This window comes from Equus przewalskii, chromosome 21, assembly GCF_037783145.1.
Source record: "Equus przewalskii isolate Varuska chromosome 21, EquPr2, whole genome shotgun sequence".
Classification (NCBI taxonomy): Eukaryota; Metazoa; Chordata; class Mammalia; order Perissodactyla; family Equidae; genus Equus; species Equus przewalskii.
Genome location: NC_091851.1, coordinates 34,787,454 through 34,807,613, shown reverse-complemented (window position 1 = coordinate 34,807,613; position 20,160 = coordinate 34,787,454). Strand labels below are relative to the sequence as shown.

General features: G+C 56.0%; 1 protein-coding gene across 4 annotated transcripts; it reads left to right on the top strand.

The window, feature by feature from the left end:
• Positions 1–237: 237 nt before the first annotated feature.
• On the top strand, positions 238–19,447 carry ZNF335 (zinc finger protein 335). Of its 4 annotated transcripts, none has more exons than XM_070588440.1 (28): positions 238–447; positions 1,118–1,362; positions 2,648–2,861; positions 3,704–3,781; positions 4,031–4,336; positions 4,433–4,570; positions 5,472–5,618; positions 6,890–7,142; positions 7,243–7,420; positions 8,388–8,500; positions 9,388–9,406; positions 9,534–9,650; positions 9,725–9,801; positions 9,886–10,046; positions 10,851–11,083; positions 11,970–12,063; positions 12,186–12,280; positions 14,898–15,157; positions 16,138–16,249; positions 16,339–16,713; positions 17,527–17,669; positions 17,750–17,904; positions 18,042–18,145; positions 18,239–18,316; positions 18,523–18,606; positions 18,695–18,760; positions 18,844–18,925; positions 19,023–19,447. In XM_070588440.1, the coding sequence occupies exons 2-28, from the start codon at positions 1,168–1,170 to the stop codon at positions 19,148–19,150; spliced, it is 4,005 nt and encodes a 1,334-aa protein (XP_070444541.1). In that variant the 5' UTR covers positions 238–447; positions 1,118–1,167; the 3' UTR covers positions 19,151–19,447. The 4 variants fall into 4 exon arrangements, with proteins under 4 accessions (XP_070444541.1, XP_070444539.1, XP_070444538.1 ...); XM_070588438.1 differs by having other exon boundaries at positions 310–447; positions 4,430–4,570; XM_070588437.1 differs by lacking the exon at positions 238–447 and having other exon boundaries at positions 601–1,362; positions 4,430–4,570.
• Positions 19,448–20,160: the final 713 nt, after the last annotated feature.

Below are 20,160 nucleotides of genomic sequence, written 5' to 3'. Positions count from 1 at the left end.
CCACGGCCAAGTCAAAACCTCCCGGTCACCCCGCGCTTCCCTGAGCAGTTCCGGGAGGGGCGTGGCCAGGCCGCTGGGAGCCACGCCCCGGACAGTGGGGCGGCCTTCGCCGCGCCCAACCCTGCGGCCCAGGGAAGGGACCCAGCAGTGACGTCAATAACGCCCCCATGTAACCCTCCGCCGCGAGACAAAGTAGTCCCCAACCCTTAGCTGACTCCGTCACCCATATCAGGCGACATATAAAATCCTAGACTTTCTCTGGACTCGATTATGGTTTTGAGGCCTCGGGGCGACCTTCCGTACATTGGAAACCTGTCTTTCTCCGAGTCGGCGTAGGAAGTAGTTCCGGACTACGGTAAGCCGATGGGTCCCTCCGCAGCAGGGGAAAGAGGATGGCGACCTCGTCGATGCCGGAGTCGGAGAGGAACGCGGCTACGAAAGCGTCAGGTGAGCGTCGGGTAGACTCGCGTCGCCCCACTGCACCCTGCCGTGAAGTGGGGCCACACTGCGGGGATACCCGGCAGCGAGGTCCCGGGCCGGCGGGGCTGTCCGAACAGGGCCCCGGGGTCCCAGGCCCTTTAGTCGCTCTCGCACTTGCCTGAGCGGAAACCCGCGCCGCCACAAGATGGCGTCGGGCCTGGAGCGCAGGCAGCGCCGGGGACAGCCCCGAGTCGCCAGGCCCCGGGACCGTCGCTGTCAGCCCCCTCCGCAGGGGAACCAGGGGAGGGGGAGCGAGCCACTGACCCAGGGGGCCTGTGGGCTGTACCACCGACCCTGCACCCGGGGGGACTCGGGGGGCCTAAGGGCTGAACCACTGAGTTCTGACGGGGCCCTGAGAGCGAACCACGCTGCGGGAATCATGGAGTGGGGGGAGGAAAGGGTCATGCCGGCCATTGACCACCCTCCGGGGGATGGGAAGGGCCCTAGACTGGGAGGCAAGGCTTCTCGGTCCTGTTTTCCCGAAGCTCCCCACTCTATACACGAGAAGGCCCTGTGCTGTCGGAGACTCAGTCTTTGCATCTGCAAAATGGGCACACGGGTGCAGCTGGGTGGGCTGTGGTTTTCGGGGCCGGGGAGGTGGCCCATCTGTACCAGCCGCCGTCACCTCTTCTCGCAGAGTGAAGGCCTCAGACCCCGCGCCCCCCTGTCTGGTGGTCCCCCGAGCCTATGGAGGAGAACGAGGTGGAGAGCAGTAGCGACGCGGCCCCTGGGCGGCCCGAGGAGCCCTCTGAGAGCGGCTTGGGGGTGGGCACCTCGGAAGCCGTGTCGGCCGACAGCAGCGACGCGGCGGCCGCCCCTGGGCCGGCGGAGGCCGACGACTCCGGCGTGGGGCAAAGCTCGGACCGCGGCAGCAGCTCTCTGGTATGAACCGTGCTGGCCGGCGTGGGTGGAGGCAGGGACCGCAGGCAGCAGTGCCTGGCAGCCAAGGGGAAGCAGCCAGCAAGGCTTGCTTATAACTCATATTTGTTTTTGGTTTACTGTGAGCCAGGCAGCATGCCAAGCCCCTAACATGGATTTTCTCATTTTAGCCTCATACTTGTAATGCACATACCACTCTTTTCCGCATCTTACCGAAAAGGAAACCGAGGCATAGAGCGCTGACAAAGCCAGGATTCAAATCTAGACTGTGATCTTACGCCCTGTCCTCACTTTTTGAGTTGCAGATGTCCTGGTTCAAGTTTCGGCTCTGCCTCTTGGTTCCCTGGGAGACCTCTTTGAGCCTGTCTTTCCATCTGTAAAATGGAACAGGAATACCTGCCTGAAGGTCTCTGTCGGGCAGACATTCTCTCGGAAACACTTTGTAAGACCATCCCCTCCTGGCTCTGATCTTGGACCAGCTACCCAGCTTCTAGCTCTGTTTTGTCAGCCGTAAAGTGGGAATGAGAAATATACCTGCCTCATTAGAGTTTTTGTGAGGATTAAATGAACTAACACATGCAAAGCAATTAAAACAGTGCTCCTCACATAAGCCCTTAATATGTATTGGACGTTAGCATTGTTATTATCTGCAAGACAGTGATCGCTTTCCAGACATCACATTATAGAGGTGCATGACAATGGCCCACACTTTGGGGTCCAGGGGTTTCATTACTTCAGCAGAGATGCGTCTACCATGTGCCTTGCTTGTGCTGGACACTACGGTTACAGCAGGGGACAAGACAGATGTGGTCCCACCCCTTGTGGAGGGTACAGTCAGACCTGGGAGATGTTACACTGCAGAGAAAATGGTGCTGTGATTGGGGGACACAGGTGACTGCAGCACTGTGGGGGGCAGAGTCGGCTTCCTAGAAGAGCTACCAGCTAAATGGCAGTGAGGAGGCTGGGTAGGAGTGAGCCAAGGTGCGATGCTGGGAAGCGTTTCAGGCAGAGGGAACAGCTTGTTCAAGAGCCCGGTGAAAACAGCTCTGCCTGGCTGTTGCAGGGGATGTGGGGCCTCTTACCTGACTAGATCCAGGGACCTTGGGACTCAGTCTTAGGGGGCTCTGTGACTAGAGAGCTTTTCCCACTGGTCCTCAGTGGGGCTGAGGGTGTGGGTGACTCCACTCACCATGTCCTTGGGCCAAGGAGCTGTATCTAGCGGGTGGCAGCCTGCCCTGTCCCATCTCCGGCTCCTAAACTCCCTTCCTCCCTGTTTCCTGTACCCCAGGAGGAGGTATCCGAGAGCAGCTCAAGCACGGACCCCCTGCCCCATGGCTACCTCCCTGATTCATCTTCTGTGTCCCGTGGGCCTGTGGCAGGCGTGACAGGCGGCCTCCCAGACCCCAACATGCTGGTGTCCGACTGCACAGCTTCTTCCTCGGACCTGGGCTCAGCCATCGACAAGATCATCGAGTCCACTATTGGGCCTGACCTCATCCAGAGTGAGTTAAGCAGAGGGTGGCAAGAGTTAGCACCCAGGGGTTTCCCTGCAGAGTTCAGCAGAACCAGCTATGCACGCCCCAGCTGTGCAACCCCAGGCAGATAACCATACCACTCTGAATGTGTACCATGAGAACAACTCCCACCTCATGGTGGTAAGTGACAATGAGACGATGCAGTAAAGTTCTTAGCATAGAGCCTGACATGTGATAAGCACTCAATAAATACAGAAACAGTAATACCTGACTTTGTACTGGGGTCCGTTCTAAACGCTTCACATACACTACCTCATTAATCCTCCCGGTAACCCCAAAAGGTAGGTGCTGTTATTATCCCCACAGTCTAGGTGAGAAATCTGAGGCACAGAGGATGTCCCATAACTTAGCCACTGTCGCCAGCAAGTGTTGGGCTGTGAGCTCAGTCTGACTCCTGAGCTCACGCTCACGGTTTACCACACTGTACCTTCTATTATTAGTGATGCACATAAAGGCTGTGGCACCTGGAAAAGCCCTGGGATGACCTAGAAAGCCAGCTCTAAGAAAGTGGGACAGGACCTGGGCCTTGACCTTGGGGAAGTTTGGAGAGGAAGGAGAGGGACTCTCCAGGTTTAGTGAGCAGTCCAAGGCGGGCCAGCTGGGGTAGCCATGGCATCTGTGTGACTGCAGGGTGGTGTGTCACACACATCAGACCTCCCAACAGCCCTGCCCTCGGTGGGACAGAGGGGCAACTGAGGCTCAGAGGGGTGATGCAGCTGGTTCCCAGTCATATGGGTGAGCCAGAATGAGTGTGGGCAGTGACAACTGTCATTCTCAGCTGGGAATCCCATCCCCACATCTCTGCCTAGGCTGCATCACTGTGACCAGTGCTGAGGATGGTGCAGCTGAGACCACACGGTACCTGATCCTGCAGGGACCAGACGATGGTAAGACCCCACACGCTAGACCCAGGGAGCCCTGCAGTGGGCAGGGAAGTAGGAGAGGGAGGCTCTGCCACAAATTCACTGTGTGATCTTGGTGGGTCATCCGCTGCTCTGGGCCTCGGTTTCCCCACTGTCACTCTGATGGGGAGTTGGAGTCTAGGATCCCTGGGCCTGCCTTAGAGGGACAGCTCTAGCTCGTGGCCAACCTCCTCCTCCACTTCCCTTCCTTCTGATTCCCTCACCCACCTCCAGGTGCCCCCATGGCATCACCGATGTCCAGTTCCACCCTGGCCCACAGCCTGGCAGCCATCGAGGCCCTGGCGGATGGCCCCACATCCACATCCACATGCCTGGAGCCACCCGAGGAGGCGCGGGGTGGGCCCAGCTCCCCAGCGCAGCTGCCCCCGGGCTCTGGCGCGGAGGAGCCAGACCTGCAGAGCCTAGAGGCCATGATGGAAGTGGTGGTGGTGCAGCAGTTCAAGTGCAAGATGTGCCAGTATCGGAGCAGCACGAAGGCCACACTGTTGCGCCACATGCGGGAGCGGCACTTCCGCCCAGGTGCGTTGATAACCATCTACCTGGCTGGGACTGCATGGGTGGGGGTGGGGTACTGAAAGCCAGACGTGGCAAGCTTGTCTTACCCCCCTCAAGCAGCAGCAGCAGCAGCAGCAGCTGGTAAGAAGGGACGTCTGCGGAAGTGGGGCACCTCGACCAAAACTCAAGAGGAAGAGGGGCCTGAGGAGGAAGACGATGATGACATCGTAGACGCCGGTGCCATTGATGACCTGGAGGGTAGGCCACCATGGCTCCCATGCCTGCTACCCCCACCCCCATCTACAAATACTGAGCTCTTTCTGGCCTACCTGGAGAGCCAAGAAAGAGGAACTGACACAGACAGCCATGGGTGCCTCCAGGATAAGACAGAGGAGTTGGGGCTCTGAGACCAGGACCTCTGTGTGCAGCTGGGCGGGCTGTGCACTGAAAAAGAGCAGCACATCTAAGAGGGCTGCATTCACGTTTGTCCAACAGAAATAAAATACAAGCCACATATGTACTCTTTTCTTTTTTGTAGCCAGATTTTTAAGAAAAGGAAAAAGAAAAAGGTGAAATTAAGGTTAATCATATATTTCATTTGTTCAGTATATCTAAAATATTATTTCAATATGCAATCATTGTAAAAAATCGTTAGTTATTTTACTTTCTTTTTTTATATTAAGTTTGGGAAACCCAGTATATATTTTACACTTAATTATGTCTCAGTTGAGCGTAGGCACGTTTAGGGTGCTCAATAACCACATAGAACTAGTGGCTCCTGCGCTGTCATAGACTCTGTGTCTTGCATAGTCATGGAGTTGGTAGACTTAAATGTTTATTACAACTGTTTTCCAGCAGTGGCTGTGAAGTGTCTTGAGGAAGGGGCACCTTTTACTCATTCCCGCAAAGGTGCTGTATGAGCTAGTGGTAGGTGTCAGGAGAGGTGCAGAGAAACGACCACAGAGGCTTAGAGAGGGACCCTCACAGCCAGCCAGGGGGACATAAGGAGGGCTTTCTGGAGGAGGCATCACTGGTGGGCTTGGAGGAAGAGTGGGCAGGGTTGGGGAAGGGGGCCTTTTTCTAGGGTTGCTGGGCAGAGTGTCAGGGCTGAAAGGGCAAGTCCAGCACTGGTGCCCACCTTCGGTCTCTGTCCCCGCAGAGGACAGCGACTACAATCCGGCTGAGGATGAGCCTCGGGGCCGGCAGCTGCGGCCCCAGCGCCCCACTCCCAGTACGCCGAGACCCCGAAGGAGACCTGGCCGGCCCCGGAAGCTGCCTCGCCTGGAGACCTTGGACCTCCCAGATGGTGAGACTTGGTCGTGGGAGGGGCCATGCCCTGGCTTGCAGCATTGCAGGCTCGGGACAGGAAAGACCTAGTCGTGGGTGCGAGTGCCAGCTCTGCCGCCCGCCAGCTGTGTGACCAGGAGCATGGTGCTTTCCCTCTTCACTCTCCCACACCCTTTTATGAATGGAGACGATAGCACCTGCCTTTTAGAATTGTTTTAAGGCTTAAATGTACAAAAAAACCCACATGGTAGCTGTTCTTGTACTTGCAATTTGGGGGGATGGTTATATTTTTTAGTTTCCTTTTTTTTTTGTTTTAAGATTTTAGTTTTCCTTTTTCTCCCCAAAGCTCTCCGGTACATAGTTGTATATTTTTAGTTGTGGGTCCTTCCAGTTGTGGCATGTGGGACACTGTCCCAGCATAGCCTGATGAGCGGTGCCATGTCCACGCCCAAGATCAGAACCAGCAAAACCCTGGGCCACCCAAGCGGAGCGCATGAACTTAACCACTCAGCCATGGGGCCAGCCCCTACTCTCATTTTTAAAATAACGTTTTGCTGAGATATATGTATGAAAAAGGACACCTATCCTAAGTGCACAGCTCAGTGAATTCTTACAAAATGAACACACCTGTGTAACTTAGCACCCCTATCAAGAAACAGGATGTTACCAGCATTGTCTGTATCATTTTTAATTTTTAGAACATTATATTGAGATGCTATTGATGTTTTTGAATAGGTAACGTGTTCAGATGATTCAGACTTGAAAAGGTCTGCCAGTGTGTACAGTGTGGTTTCTCCCTTCCTCCCGTCTGCCCTCCAGCCTCCCAGCCTCCCTAGGAAAAGCAAAGATAAAGTGCTATTGTTGCTCCCCAGACCTTAGAATGTTCCCGTGAGGTGAGGTGAGGTCGCTAGACCAGCGATTATCATCTCGTGTGACAAGTGGGGGAAATGAGACGCAGAGAGAGGCACGGCGTTGCCTGAGGACACAGAGCAGATGGGTGATGGAGCTGGGCCTAGGAGGTCCCCAGCTGCCTGGGAGGCCCCTGCTCTGCTGCGGCTCCAGACTCAGGTTTAAGTCATTTAAGTGCGTGCTAACAGCATTTCAGCTGCGGGAGGGAGTGTGTGTTCACGCTGCCCTCTCACCACAGGCTGGCTGGCCCGTGACCTGACGTGCCCATCAGTGGTCTGTGATAGCGTGTGGGGGGAGTGTTGTGGCTGGCCTCTGACACTCCTGTCCATGTCTGTCCTCGTGTGGCCATGGCTGGTCTCTGACCTGCTGTGTCTGTGGCAGGTGTGGAAGGAGAGCCTCTGGTGAGCTCCCAGAGTGGACAGAGCCCTCCAGAGCCACAGGACCCTGAGGCGCCCAGCTCCTCAGGCCCAGGATGCCTGGCAGCCCTGGGCAATGCCGACAGGGCCCCCATGGAACCCGGTGTGAGCCAGTCAGACGCAGACCACGCAGCACCCTCCTGCCAGGATGAACCCGACGCTCTGCCCCGCCGCCGGGGCCGACCCTCCAGGCGCTTCCTAGGCAAGAAATACCGCAAGTACGTGGAGCAGAGAGGTGAGGGGCAGAGAGGTGAGGGTTGGGGAGGCAGCTGGGCGGCCTCAGCCCAGCCGCACATCTCCCCAACACCCTCCCGGCAGGTATTATTACAAGTCACCCAAACCGCTTCTGAGGCCCTTCCTGTGCCGCATTTGCGGCTCGCGCTTCCTGTCCCACGAGGACCTGCGCTTCCACGTCAACTCCCATGAGGCAGGAGACCCTCAGCTCTTCAAGTGCCTGCAGTGCAGCTATCGCTCCCGCCGCTGGTCCTCACTCAAGGTGTGGCGGCTGAGGAGGGGAAGGCGCGGGGCACGGGGAGGAAGGGAGGCTGGATGGGAGAAGGTGGCAGAAGTTGACCGGTGGCGCCTAGAGGGAGTGGAGTTCATGGGGCATTCCCGGGCACCCTGTCTTGGCCGCCAGTGCCCTGAAGAATGTCGAAGTGGGCCGCCCTGGGCAGTTTTGCAGGTTGCACACTGCATAGTGGCATCACATCTTCAGGGGAGCTGTTCACGTTGTGGACATCATAGATTTGCTTGTTGGCCACCACAGGCTGGCAGACGCCAGTAAAAACTGATTTTATCTAATTCATAATGTTAGAAAGTTTTCCAGCAGATGGCAGTATTGTGTCTCAAGAAAGGGGCTCCTTTTCCTTGTTGACCCAGCCATGCCGTGTGGACCTGCAGCAGCCCAGTGCCCAGTCCTTGCAGGCACACCCTAATTTCATCCTCACGCAGCCCGAGGAGATACTAGGTGTCCATAGTCCCATTTTACTGACCCAGGACTGCAGCTTGGCTTGGCCAAAGTGAGGTGGCAGGTTGACCTTTGTTGGGGGTGTGGGTACCGCAAGCACAAATGGCCAGAACCCCTTGCTTTCTGCACACAGTACCTCCTGCCTCAGACAGGACCCCCTGGCCTGGAAGTTGTTCTCTGGAACCCCGCTGTGGGGTGTTCCAGTGCAGTGGGGAGGGCACAGGCTGTAGAGCTGTGCTGCCGTTCACAAGGTCACTGTGGGAGCTCGGCAAGTCCCTTCACTCAGAGCCTCAGTTTCCTCTTCTGTCAAATGGTGAGCAGGACAGGGCGAGATGCAGAGTAGGTGCTCTCGTAGGGGAGAGTCCCCAGCCTTCACAGGCTCCAACCCTCGCAGCTCCCTCGTTCTGAGAGTCTGCTCCCACAGCAACTCCAAGGCTGGGCACAGGCAGGGCAGGAGGCTGAGCCCCAGCCCACTGTCCTTTTGCCTCTCTCCCAGGAGCACATGTTCAACCACATGGGCAGTAAGCCCTACAAGTGTGACGAATGCAGCTACACCAGTGTCTACCGGAAGGACGTCATCCGGCACGCGGCGGTGCACAGCCGGGACCGGTCAGTGGGTGTGGGTGGGAAAGTGGAGGCCAGAGATGGCCATGTTTCCCATTTACTGAGCACCTGCTCTGGGCCAGCCCCATTCACAGCACATCGGGAAGGCAAGGCAATGCGTCCCAGATCGTGGCTCAGAAGAGGGCAGTAGCGGGGCCTTGAGGTCCCTTATTCAGTCTCTTCCCTGCTGCGAGCTTTGGAAAATGGGGACATTGTTGAGGGGATTAAAGGAAATTGTAACCGAAAGGGGCTCAGTAAATGATCCAAGGAGCTTCCAGGCTCCAGGTCCAGACCCCGTCTCTCCTTGCCCTGAGAGAGCAGACCTAGGACAAGTAGATGGAGAAACAGAAACCCTTAGGGGCCTAGTGACTGCTTGGTGAATATAATCAGATCTGTAGCTTCAGGAAGGAGTTGGCTTTCACGGGGGGTGCTGTGTGAACAGAGGTTGGATACGGGGATCCACGAGGACAGTGATTCTCAAACCATGTTTGTGGGAAAGCCAGCTCTCCAAGATGTTTATAAGTTTTCTCAAAAAAAGAAAAAGGAAGGTGGAGTTCTGGGTCCACTTAAGATTAAGAACACCAGGCCAAACACCTGGTTCAACAGCTCTCTTTCCTGCAGGACTTCTCAGAGCCTTTAAAATGCAAATGTATTTTGTGAGTGAGAGAAAGAATGCACAATTCCCAGATCTAGTTGACTGCGGAACTTATTTACAGCAGCTTCTTGGCATTTTCCCCAGCGCCCAGTTGGGGAAATACCCTTCTAAGGGAAAGAGGCTTGAGTGGGGAGTGGGGAGTGGGGACACTCAGGGCTGAGACTGGGTCTGGATCCTGTGAGAGGGCCGGGGGGGCTTGGAGACGCGATGGTCTAACTCCCGTGCCTTTCTCCCCCAGGAAGAAGAGGCCAGATCCGGTGAGTCTGGGGCCCAGGCCGGGAAGGGAGCCTGCTTGAGGGCTGCTAGGGGTGCGGGGCAGAGGCAAGTTCTCACTCTCCCTCTTCCACTTCTCTCTCCATCCGGCCCCTTCTTGTCCTTTCCCAGACCCCGAAGCTGAACTCCTTCCCCTGCCCCGTGTGTGGCCGTGTCTACCCCATGCAGAAGAGACTCACGCAGCACATGAAGACACACAGCACTGAGAAGCCCCACATGTGTGACAAGGTGGGTGGGGCCTGAGGTGGGAGCGAGGGACCTCCATGGGTGATCCCACATCTAACTCACCGGACCCCTCACAGTGTGGAAAGTCCTTTAAGAAGCGTTACACCTTCAAGATGCACCTGCTCACGCACATCCAGGCTGTTGCCAACCGCAGGTACATCCCCGAGGAGGGTCCCTGGAGATGGAGCACTCCCACCCCACCCACCCGCTAAGCTTCCATCCCTTTGATCACCTCCAGGTTCAAGTGTGAGTTCTGTGAGTTTGTTTGTGAGGACAAGAAGGCGCTTCTGAACCACCAGCTGTCCCATGTCAGCGACAAGCCCTTCAAATGCAGCTTCTGCCCCTACCGCACCTTCCGAGAGGACTTCCTGCTGTCCCACGTGGCCGTCAAGCACACAGGTCAGGCCAGCAACTCCACAGCCCCACCCCTCCAGCCTCAACTCGCCATGTCCCCGATCAGAAGCCCGGCTCTGTTCTCTTCCTGCCCGTGGCAGCTCCAGCTGTGGGAGCGCTCGGAGCCTTTCAGTCGTCGGGGAGTCCCGGCTGGGGGTGTTCACTCTCCAACCTCAGCTCAGATGCAGCTCAGCCGGCTACTCTCTGGGTGGCCCTGGGCCAGTCACTTGCCCTCTTTGAGCCTTCCCTAGCTGTGAAATGGGGCAATCAGAAGTACCTACCATATGGCTGTTATAAAAATGAGTTCCACTTGTTCCCTGAGCCCTGTCTGTTCTGGGCACTGAAGCTAGAGATGGGTCTGAGAGAGGTCCTGCCCTTGGCAGATGAAGCATCGGAGGAGGCACAAGCATATGCTTGGCCCACGGAAGGCGAGAAACTAGAAGTTGGTTCTTTCTCCTCCTTGGGGCCCAGGCCTCTGGTAGGCACACTAGGAGGGGAGATTAGAGAAAGGGAGCCAGGGGCGCCTTTAGTCGGATTCCTGTCTCCCTGGGGGGAGGATGAGTCATAAGAGGAGTGTGCGGGGGCGTGCCCTTGGAAATAGGCACTCGGGAAGGCTGTGAGTGCGGAGGGCCGACCTGGTTCGTCTCTGTCCTGGCGCACCGGAGCGGACAGCGGCCTGTGTCTGCCGGAGCCTGGGCATGCATGCCTGGGAGTGCGTCAGTGGACAGGTCCTTGGGGTCACGGGAGGCTTCCTGGAGGGAGTCATGGAGGGGTGGGCAGGCGCAAGCATCGCCTCACGTGTGCCTGCAGGGGCCAAGCCCTTTGCCTGTGAGTACTGCCACTTCAGCACGCGCCACAAGAAGAACCTGCGCCTGCATGTCCGGTGCCGGCACGCCAGCAGCTTCGAGGAGTGGGGGCGGCGCCACCCCGAGGAGCCCCCGTCCCGCCGCCGCCCCTTCTTCTCGCTGCAGCAGATCGAGGAGCTAAAGCAGCAGCACGGTGCGGCCCCCGGGCCACCCCCCGGTTCTCCGGGACCGCCCGAGGTGAGTGCAGCCAAGCAGGCAGCAGGCAAGGGGGCTAGAGGTGGGCCGGGAGGGCAGCGTGACGTCGCCTCTCCCAGCCCCAGCGTCCTCATGTGCACAGTAGCTGCAATAGACTGATCCTTGTCTCTCTAGATTGTGGTACAGAACAGCTGAGGTCACAGATATGACAGCCCTGAGCTCAGAGTAGGGCTGGCTTTCCAGTGCTAGTAATAGAGAATGGAAACGTCAGTATGATAGTTGAGAGAATAGTTTATTCTTCTCTCGTGAAAGAAGTCCAAAGGTCAGCAGTCCAGGGTTTGTGTAGTGGCTCCATGTCAGTCATCAGGGACCAAGCTCTGAATATTGTTTCCCAGCCATCCTAGGCATATGACTTCCATCTTTGTGATTCCCTCATAGTCCAGCATAGCTGCAGGAGCTCCAACCTTCCTAGCCACATCCCAGGCAAGAAACTGGATAAGGGTAAAAAGGATGCCTGCCATCTGTCCATCTGTCTTTCTCAAGAACTTTATCAGAAGCTGCTGCTTAGCCACATGGCCACACTTTACCTAGCTGCAAGGGAGGCTAAGAAATATAGTCTTGTAGCTGAGTACATTGTCTCCTCCCTCCCACCCCAAAAGATGGACCGCTGCTCTGGAGTCACACAGTCTTGTGTTCAAGTCCTAGTTCTGTTAAACTTGCTAGTTTTGGGGTCGTAAGCCAGTTACTGCACCTCTCTTGAGCCTCAGTCAGTTCATCTGTAGCTTTGAGCTGGTAAATATCTTCAAAAGTGGTTAGAAAGATGGAGCAAGCCAACAGAAGTAAAGCGCCTGACATATAGGAGGTACTTGGTAAATGGCACTTGAATCTGAGCAGCCCTCTCTGGCTTGGCCATATCCCCATCCCACAGATCCCCCCAGAGGCAGCACCTTTCCAGTCACCTGAGACTCCCCCACTGCTCTGTTCTGACACCCTGGGTGGCGCCACCATCATCTACCAACAAGGTGAGCTCTCAGGGAGCTGGGCAGGGTCAGGACTTGTGCTAGTGGAGGATGAAGGATGGGGAGGGTGGTGTTGGGTGCCCGTTTTCCAGCCCTTCCTAAGGCTCAGGTCCCACCCAACCCAGGAGCTGAAGAGTCAACCGCAATGGCCACGCAGACAGCCTTGGATCTGCTGCTGAACATGAGCGCTCAGCGGGAGCTGGGGGGCACAGCCCTACAGGTGAGCAGCCGGGGACCTCCTCCACTGCCTAGTGCCTGTAGATGCCCAGTCTGCACTGACACTGGAAGTACAGGGAAGCAATCAATCAGCCATGCCTCGGCCTGTGGGAGCTCCCACTGAGTGGGGGAGGCAGACCCACTGAAATCCTGTGGGCAAACGCAGAGGAAGGGGCCCCGCTGTGCCGCGGAGGTCAGAGGATCTCCCACTCCACTCTCCGGAGTCACCAGAGATCTCTGCCATGCCGAGTGGCATGCACCACCCCCCATGGCTTCTGGGGCCCTGTTCTTGATTGGTTTTCCTCTAGCTCTGTGGCCGCCCTGTGCCCGTGGGTCTGAACTAGCTTCCCATCTAGCCTAGTGTCCTCATTCCATGACACTTCCTCCAGCCTGAGGACTCCCCAGGCTTTCTCCAGCTCCGACCTCTCTTGTTCCCTGCACCTCAAGCCCAACTCTTCCTCCCCGAGCCCACCCCAACTCTTCCTCCCCGAGCCCACCGTCCTTACTTCTCCCTGCTCCACCCAGGCGCCTGGGGCCACCTTCAGGCCTCCCTCCCCTCCACCGGCACATGCCCGCACTTCTCTAAGGCAGGGAGAAGCTCTGAGCACCTCCAGTCTCCCAGCCTCTGGCGGAGATGTAGAGTGTGTGTTTGAGGTGATAAATTCCGAGAACTTGGAGCAATAACATGCTGCTGGGGTTTGGGAGACAGACAAGACTCCGTGGAAGACGGAGCCTGGTGTTGGGCCTGGAAATCTTCGTAGTATTTAGTTTGTGGCATTTGGGGGTGTATGGAGGTTTTACATTTTTAGATAGTTAAATAAGCAGACCGGTCTTTATAGTTTTTGCCTTTGGTATCATCCCTAGAAAGGCTTCCCTCATCCCAAGATTATATAAACATGCATTTATATTTTCTTTTGAAGGTTTCATTTTTTTACACTTAAATCTTCACCTGGAATTTATTTTTGGTGTGTGCAGAAAGGTAGGGGGCTAACTTCATTTTTTCCCGAAAGTTGTCCAGTGCAGTATATCGAATAATCTAATCATCCCCAGTGGTTTACAATGTCCCCTTGTTTGTGTACAAGGTTCCCTCCTGTGTAGGTGTCTGCTTCTAGACAAGTTCTGTTCTGTTGATCTCTCTGCTGCTTTCATAGCAGGATCATTCATTTTGGGTTTTTTTTTTCTGATTACAAAAGCATATGCCTATGAAAAACCAAAATGAATATTAAGACATATTCTATGCAGAAAGTGAAAGTCCTTAACCTTCCTCCCCTCCTTCGGTTGACCGCTGTTGACAGGGTAATACCATTTTCCAGTTCTGTCCATGTGTACACTAACAGAGACCTGTCCTTCCTTCAAAAGAGGATCTCACTATTCATGCTCATCGACAACCTGCCTCTTCACCCGGCAGTGAGGCGCGGCGTGGCTGGCACACACAGGTCCCCTCCTCCGTAGCATCTCCGTATCACGTCTCCACATCATTCCATCATGTTGATGTTCTCAGGTTTATGTAATCAGTCCTTTATAGATTGGGTTGTTTCCGGTTTTTCATTAACTCAAGGCAGTGCTTCAGTGCATGTATATTTTCAGGTGCTCATAAATACTTTTTAGTTAAAAAAAAAAGCCTCCTAGGAGTAGAATTGGTGGGTCTGAAGGTATGAAGCCAGCCTCATAAAAAGATATGTCAGTTTATATGACCACCACTATAGTATATTTCCCTACCCCCTTGCCAACACTGGGTGCCATCAATCTTTGTAAATCTCTTCTATGTGACAGAGTATATTTCATGGTCTTAATTTATAATTTTGCGATCATATATGAAGTCAAACTTCTCTCTGTTCACAGACCATTTTATTTCTTCTCTGACTTACCTGCTTGTGTCCTCTATTTTTCTATTAAATTGTTAGTCTTTTTATTATTGCTTTGCAAGAGCTCTTTGTATATGAGGGAAGTCCATCTTTTATTTCATATAAATTTTTCAGTACTTCCCTCCCAATTTCTTTGTTTTTTTATTTCATTTTATGGTTTGTTTTGCAGTTTTAGCATCTTTTTCTGTCATGATTAGAAATATCTTCCCACCCCAGGGTTATAAAAATACTTATGCACATTTTCTTTTAATATATTTAGTGTTTTATTTATTATATTTCAATCTTTAATCCATTTGAAGCAGACTTTGGAGTAAGATGTGAGGTGGAGTGCTGACTTTACTTTTTTTCTTAAATAGTTTGCCCCTTGTCCCTCTCCCCTAAGATTTCTCAACAGTGGTGCTTTCAGCCAGATGATTCTCTGTGGTGGGACTGTCCTGTGCAACGTGGGAAGTTTGGCAAAATCCCTGATCTCTACACACGAGATGCCAGTAGCATCTTTTCCCCAGTTGTGACAACCAAAAATGTCTCCAGACATCGCCCACTGCCCCTGGGGGGCAATGTCACTCTGCTGTATTCTTGTTTAGTCTGCTTAGAGTGCATCTTAGAAGAACACACAATTGGGGTCGGTGGAGTAGTGGTAGCACTTGGTCTGGCCAGAGTGTGGGTGAGCTGTGAGGCCCTGAGGTGGAGAAGGGCCTTGAACCCCAGCTCCTTTGCCACAGACCCTGCTCATAATGCCCACTGGTGCCGTTGCAGGTGGCCGTGGTCAAGTCGGAGGATGTGGAAGCACAGTTGGCATCCCCTGGTGGGCAGCCGTCCCCAGCAGGTGCTGCTCCACAAGTGGTCACCCTCCATGTGGCAGAGCCAGGGGGCAGTGTGGCAGCTGAGAGCCAGCTAGGCCCCCCTGACCTACAGCAGATCACCCTGGCACCCGGTCCATTTGGCGGGGCTGGCTACAGTGTCATCACAGCACCTCCTGTGGAGGAGGGGACATCAGCTCCTGGCACACCTTACAGGTGAGACCTGCTGCCTGCACCGCCCCCTGCAGCCATTTATAGACGCACTTGGGGGAGTCAGATGAGGACCTTGCCCACCCAAGCCTTGTTGGCAGGTGGCAAAAATCCTAATATGTACGAAGTGATTAGGCTGTAGGGGAGTCATCTCCTTCTCAGGAGGTCAGGAGCTGCAGTTTTATGGCCACTCACATGTTCCAGGCACTTGACGTTATGAAGTCACCTAAACCATTCCCGTGAGAGCTGCGGTTCCCTCATTTGACAAATGAGGCCATAGGCCCAGGAGGTTGAATAACTCGCCTGGGGTCAGACGTGCAGTAGGCGAGGATTTGAACCCCGTTCCCTTTGGTTCTGAAACCTGTGTGATCTTTGTTCTGGATGATCCCTGAGGTGGTTCCAGCTGTGACCTTCGGAGCAAGCTCAGGCTCCTTGCTGGCGTTGGAGGCCCGGCAGCGGCACTTGGCTTCATCTACACTAAGCGAGTTTGGGGCAGAAATGATTATATTGTATATGTTCACTGAACCCCTGGGCCATCTGAGGAAGCCCTGAATCCAGATGCTAAATTGTTCAGCTGGAGTGGGAATCAGGATCCCTGAGGCAGCACCTAGGCAGCGCAGACTGTCAGCCTCTGCCCTCTACTCGTGGGCTGCGGGTCCTTGTCAGCCCTGCCTCCCCCACTGGCCTTCTCCTGCCCCACTTGGCCAGACCTGGGCTGGACCCCTGGGGCCCTTCGCCTCACTGCCCCCTTAAGGGGGCAGGGATTATCATATGTGAGAAGGATGACATGCTGGATACATGGTCACCATTTAGAGAAGAGAGAGTGGAGGTTCAGTTGGTAAAGGGCAGAGCCAGGATTCAAACCAGAGAGTCCATTTGTGGTGGCAGTCACCTCAGTTGATGACTTTCTTGGAGAAAGGGACTCGTGTGGCCCTCTATACCTTCTCAGAACCCTGCCTCACCCCTCCCTTCCTCTCTGCCCGCAGCGAGGAGCCCCCCGGGGAGGCAGCCCAGGCAGTGGTTGTGAGCGACACCCTGAAAGAAGCTGGCACCCACTACATCATGGCAGCCGATGGGACCCAGCTGCACCACATCGAAGTGAGGCTTGGGGTAGTGAGCCCTACCCCGTCTCCCCACCCTCCTTCCCTCCCCGCCTCAGCTCTTCATGCTCCCCGATCTCTCTACAGCTGACTACAGATGGCTCCATCTCCTTCCCAACTCCAGAAGCCCTGGCCTCTGGAGCCAAGTGGCCCCTGCTGCAGTGTGGGGGGCTGCCCAGAGACGGCCCTGAGCCCCAATCTCCAGCCAGGACCCACCGGGTAGGGGACCCCCAGGGCTCTGCCTCCCCACCTCCTGCAGCCAGCAAACCCCTGGGGCTGGTGGTGCCCCCCTCGCCACCTTCGGCAGCCATGGCATCGTCAAAGAAGTTTTCCTGCAAGATCTGTGCTGAGGCCTTCCCGGGCCGAGCTGAGATGGAGAGTCACAAAAGGGCCCACGCCGGGCCTAGTGCCTTCAAGTGCCCCGACTGCCCCTTCAGTGCTCGCCAGTGGCCTGAAGTCCGGGTAGGTGTTGTCGCCTATGCCTCCGCTGACATTCGTTTGTGTAACAAACCTTGACTGAGCCCTCCCGGAGCCAGGCCCTCTGCTTCCCTCTAGGGTCAGAGATGACTCAGCAGGGCCTACTCTTGGGGAGCTCAGTCTGGTGGGGAGGCAAACCAGACAGTGTCCCCATAGTGAACAGAGTGTGCATGGCAGAACACAGGCAGGGAATGGGTCGTGTGGACGTAGAGTGCTGGGGGAGACGTCACAGAGGTGGTGATGGCTAAGCTGGGCCTGCAGGAGCAAAGACACAGGCGTGGCGGTGTGAGGCATGTTTAGGGAAACTGTAATGGTCTAGAACATGAGGGCAGAGTTCAAGGGAAGCAGGGGAGACGACGTGGAGAAGCCGAGGGAGGGAGGTTCTGTGGCAGGTTCACAGTCCAGTTTTGGGGGGCTCCCTCCACTCACCCGAGGATTACCGGTTTTCAGATCCAGCCATGCACTAAATCCTCACAGCACCTCAGTGAGGGGAGCAGGGCCCAGAACCTTAGAATGTCAGGGCTGGAAGAGACCTTCAGAGGTCCCCTCGTCTGAATCTGTAAGTTGCACGGAGTAAACTGAGTCCAAGCAAGGACAGGGTATTCCAAGTGACCTGATGACAGAAGTCTGTGGTTTTTTCCCCTCTCAGCACACAGCAGCACCAGATCTTGGTCTGGTTTGTAGTTTTTACCAGCTCCTCCAAGATCCACTTCACCTGAGAACAGGTTCCCTGACAGCTCTGTCTGTGGGGAGCTGTCTGTCCTGACCCACCGGTGCCTGACTCTGCTCCTTCTGCAGGCCCACATGGCCCAGCACTCGAGCCTGCGGCCCCACCAGTGCAGCCAATGCAGCTTCGCCTCCAAGAACAAGAAAGACCTGCGGCGGCACATGCTGACCCACACCAACGAGAAGCCTTTTGCGTGCCACCTCTGTGGGCAGCGGTAAGGCTGGGTATAGATGGGCAGGGGCTGCTGGGCATGCATGGTGGGACCACCCCTGAGCCTTCTTCCCTCCCCTCCAGTTTCAACCGGAATGGGCACCTCAAGTTCCACATCCAGCGGCTGCACAGTCCTGATGGGAGAAAGGCAGGGACCCCTACTGCCCGGGCCCCAGCCCGGACCCCCACCCAAACCATCATCCTGAACAGTGATGATGAGACACTGGCCACACTGCACAGTGAGCTGCTTCTGGGGCCCCAGGGTGGACCAGGCACTTGAGCCCCTGCCCCAGAGAGCACCATTGGGCAAGGGTGGGGGCCAGGGTATTTCAGGTTTCCCCAGAGCCCAAGTGAACATGCTCCCCTCTCTGCCCAGCTGCACTCCAGTCCAGTCATGGGGTCCTGGGCCCAGAGCGGCTACAGCAGGCACTGGGCCAGGAACACATCATCGTGGCCCAGGAGCAGACAGTGACCAATCAGGTGAGAGCCTGGGCTGGGGGCCTTGCTGACAGGCCGCAGGCATGGGTGGGGGCACACAGAGAGCTGAGGCTAGAACTAGCTTGGCCCTGGCAGGAGGAAGCCACCTATATCCAAGAGATCACCACAGCAGATGGCCAAACAGTGCAGCACCTAGTGACCTCTGACAACCAGGTGAGCTGCTGCTGACCACCTCAGCCCCGTGCCCTTCTCCTTAAGGCCCACTGTGGGGAGGAAAAGTACTTTACAAACCACCCCTCCCAGTGTCCGTGCTTGCAGCTGCTGTGGTTGATGGGGCGTGTCCCTGGCCCCGTCGTCTTCCTCCCTGAGCTCCTGGTGAGTGGGGCCGCAGCACCTGCCTCCTTGCCACACTTCTCTAGGTACAGTACATCATTTCCCAAGATGGCGTCCAGCACCTACTCCCCCAAGAATATGTCGTGGTCCCAGAAGGTCATCACATCCAGGTACGCCAGGCCTGGGGCGAGGGTAAGAAGTGAGAGGGGGGATGTACCACCTTCTTCTGGAATCATCAGCTTGGCTTTCTCTCTCCAGGTACAAGAGGGCCAGATCACACACATCCAGTACGAACAAGGAGCCCCATTCCTTCAGGAGTCCCAGGTGGGGTCCTTGGGGGACCAGGTAAAAATGGGGCATGGGCAGGACCCCTCCAGGGCCACATCTCATCGGCTTCTCCCTTCCAGATCCAGTACGTGCCTGTGTCCCCGGGCCAGCAGCTGGTCACACAGGCCCAGCTTGAGGCTGCAGCACACTCAGCTGTCACAGGTATGGAGCTAGACCCTGAGGACTGTGGGGGCCTGGGGCTCATGCCTAGCTTTTGGGGCCTGAGGCTCACCATCCTTTCCCCCCTGCCCCCCAACAGCGGTGGCTGATGCTGCTATGGCCCAAGCCCAGGGCCTGTTTGGCACAGAGGAGGCAGTGCCTGAACACATCCAACAGCTGCAACACCAGGGCATCGAGTATGATGTTATCACCCTGGCTGATGACTGAAGCCCAGGAACGCAAAGCAGACCGTGGATATTGGGGCCAGCCCTGCTGGGGGTGGGAGGAACCCACTGGGACTCACCTCCCTGCTCCACCTAGGGTTGCGAGCTACTGGGCAGCCAGCATCCTGTCACTCCAGGGGAGCCAGACCTGTGCTGCTGGGGTTAGGGGACAGCCATGGGCCCCAGCCAGGACCTGCTGGGTGCCTCAGCCTGCAGGCAGGCTTTGGGAGAGAAATTTATTTTTGTTTGGATGGACCCACTGGCTCTTCAGTCTCAATAAAGGGACCAGAGTCCAGCCCTGGCCAGCTTACTTTGTCCACTTGCTGCTACAGCCTGAACCAGGCACGGACTTGGGAAGCAGGCGGAAGGAGGAGCCTGTTTGTTACACCCACAAGGGTGGGAGTAAGGTGGAGGCTGCCTGGCCCCACAGTGCATCTTGCCCTGCCTCTGTAAGTACAGTGGCCCAACGGCAGGGCAGACCCTTGGGGCAGAGGCCTGATGATGGGAGAGATGGCTGAGCCAGTGAGAGCCCCACTGAGCACCTTCAGACCCTGCTTCCTCCTCTGGGCCCCAGGGGAGCATCTGCTCCATGCCTAGAGGTCCTCAGAGGGCAGTGCAGCCAGGTGCTCATCTACATGAAGGCCATACCTGATGCATGTGGTGTCTCTGAACTGCTCTTTCACCTGACTAAAACACACCTGGCTGCCTGCTCACTGTGATGGTTCCAGGGCCAGCAGGCATCTAGCTTTCTACCTGGGCCCAGCTAGCAGCCCTCTGCTCCCCAGAGGTATCAGCACAGACCTGGCTGTGGGAGTCTGGGGCTTGCAGATGCATGACGCAGGGCTCTGGACTCCAGACCTGCTGGGCACAGGCCCCCAGGGACCCAGATGTGGGGACAGCAGGGTGAGAAGGTAAGACACTGGAGCCCTGGGTTCATTAGATGGTGAGCCTGGCTGTAGAAGGGGAGGGCCCCTGAAAGAGCTCCAAGTTCCTCAGCCTTCTCTGCCCTCAAGA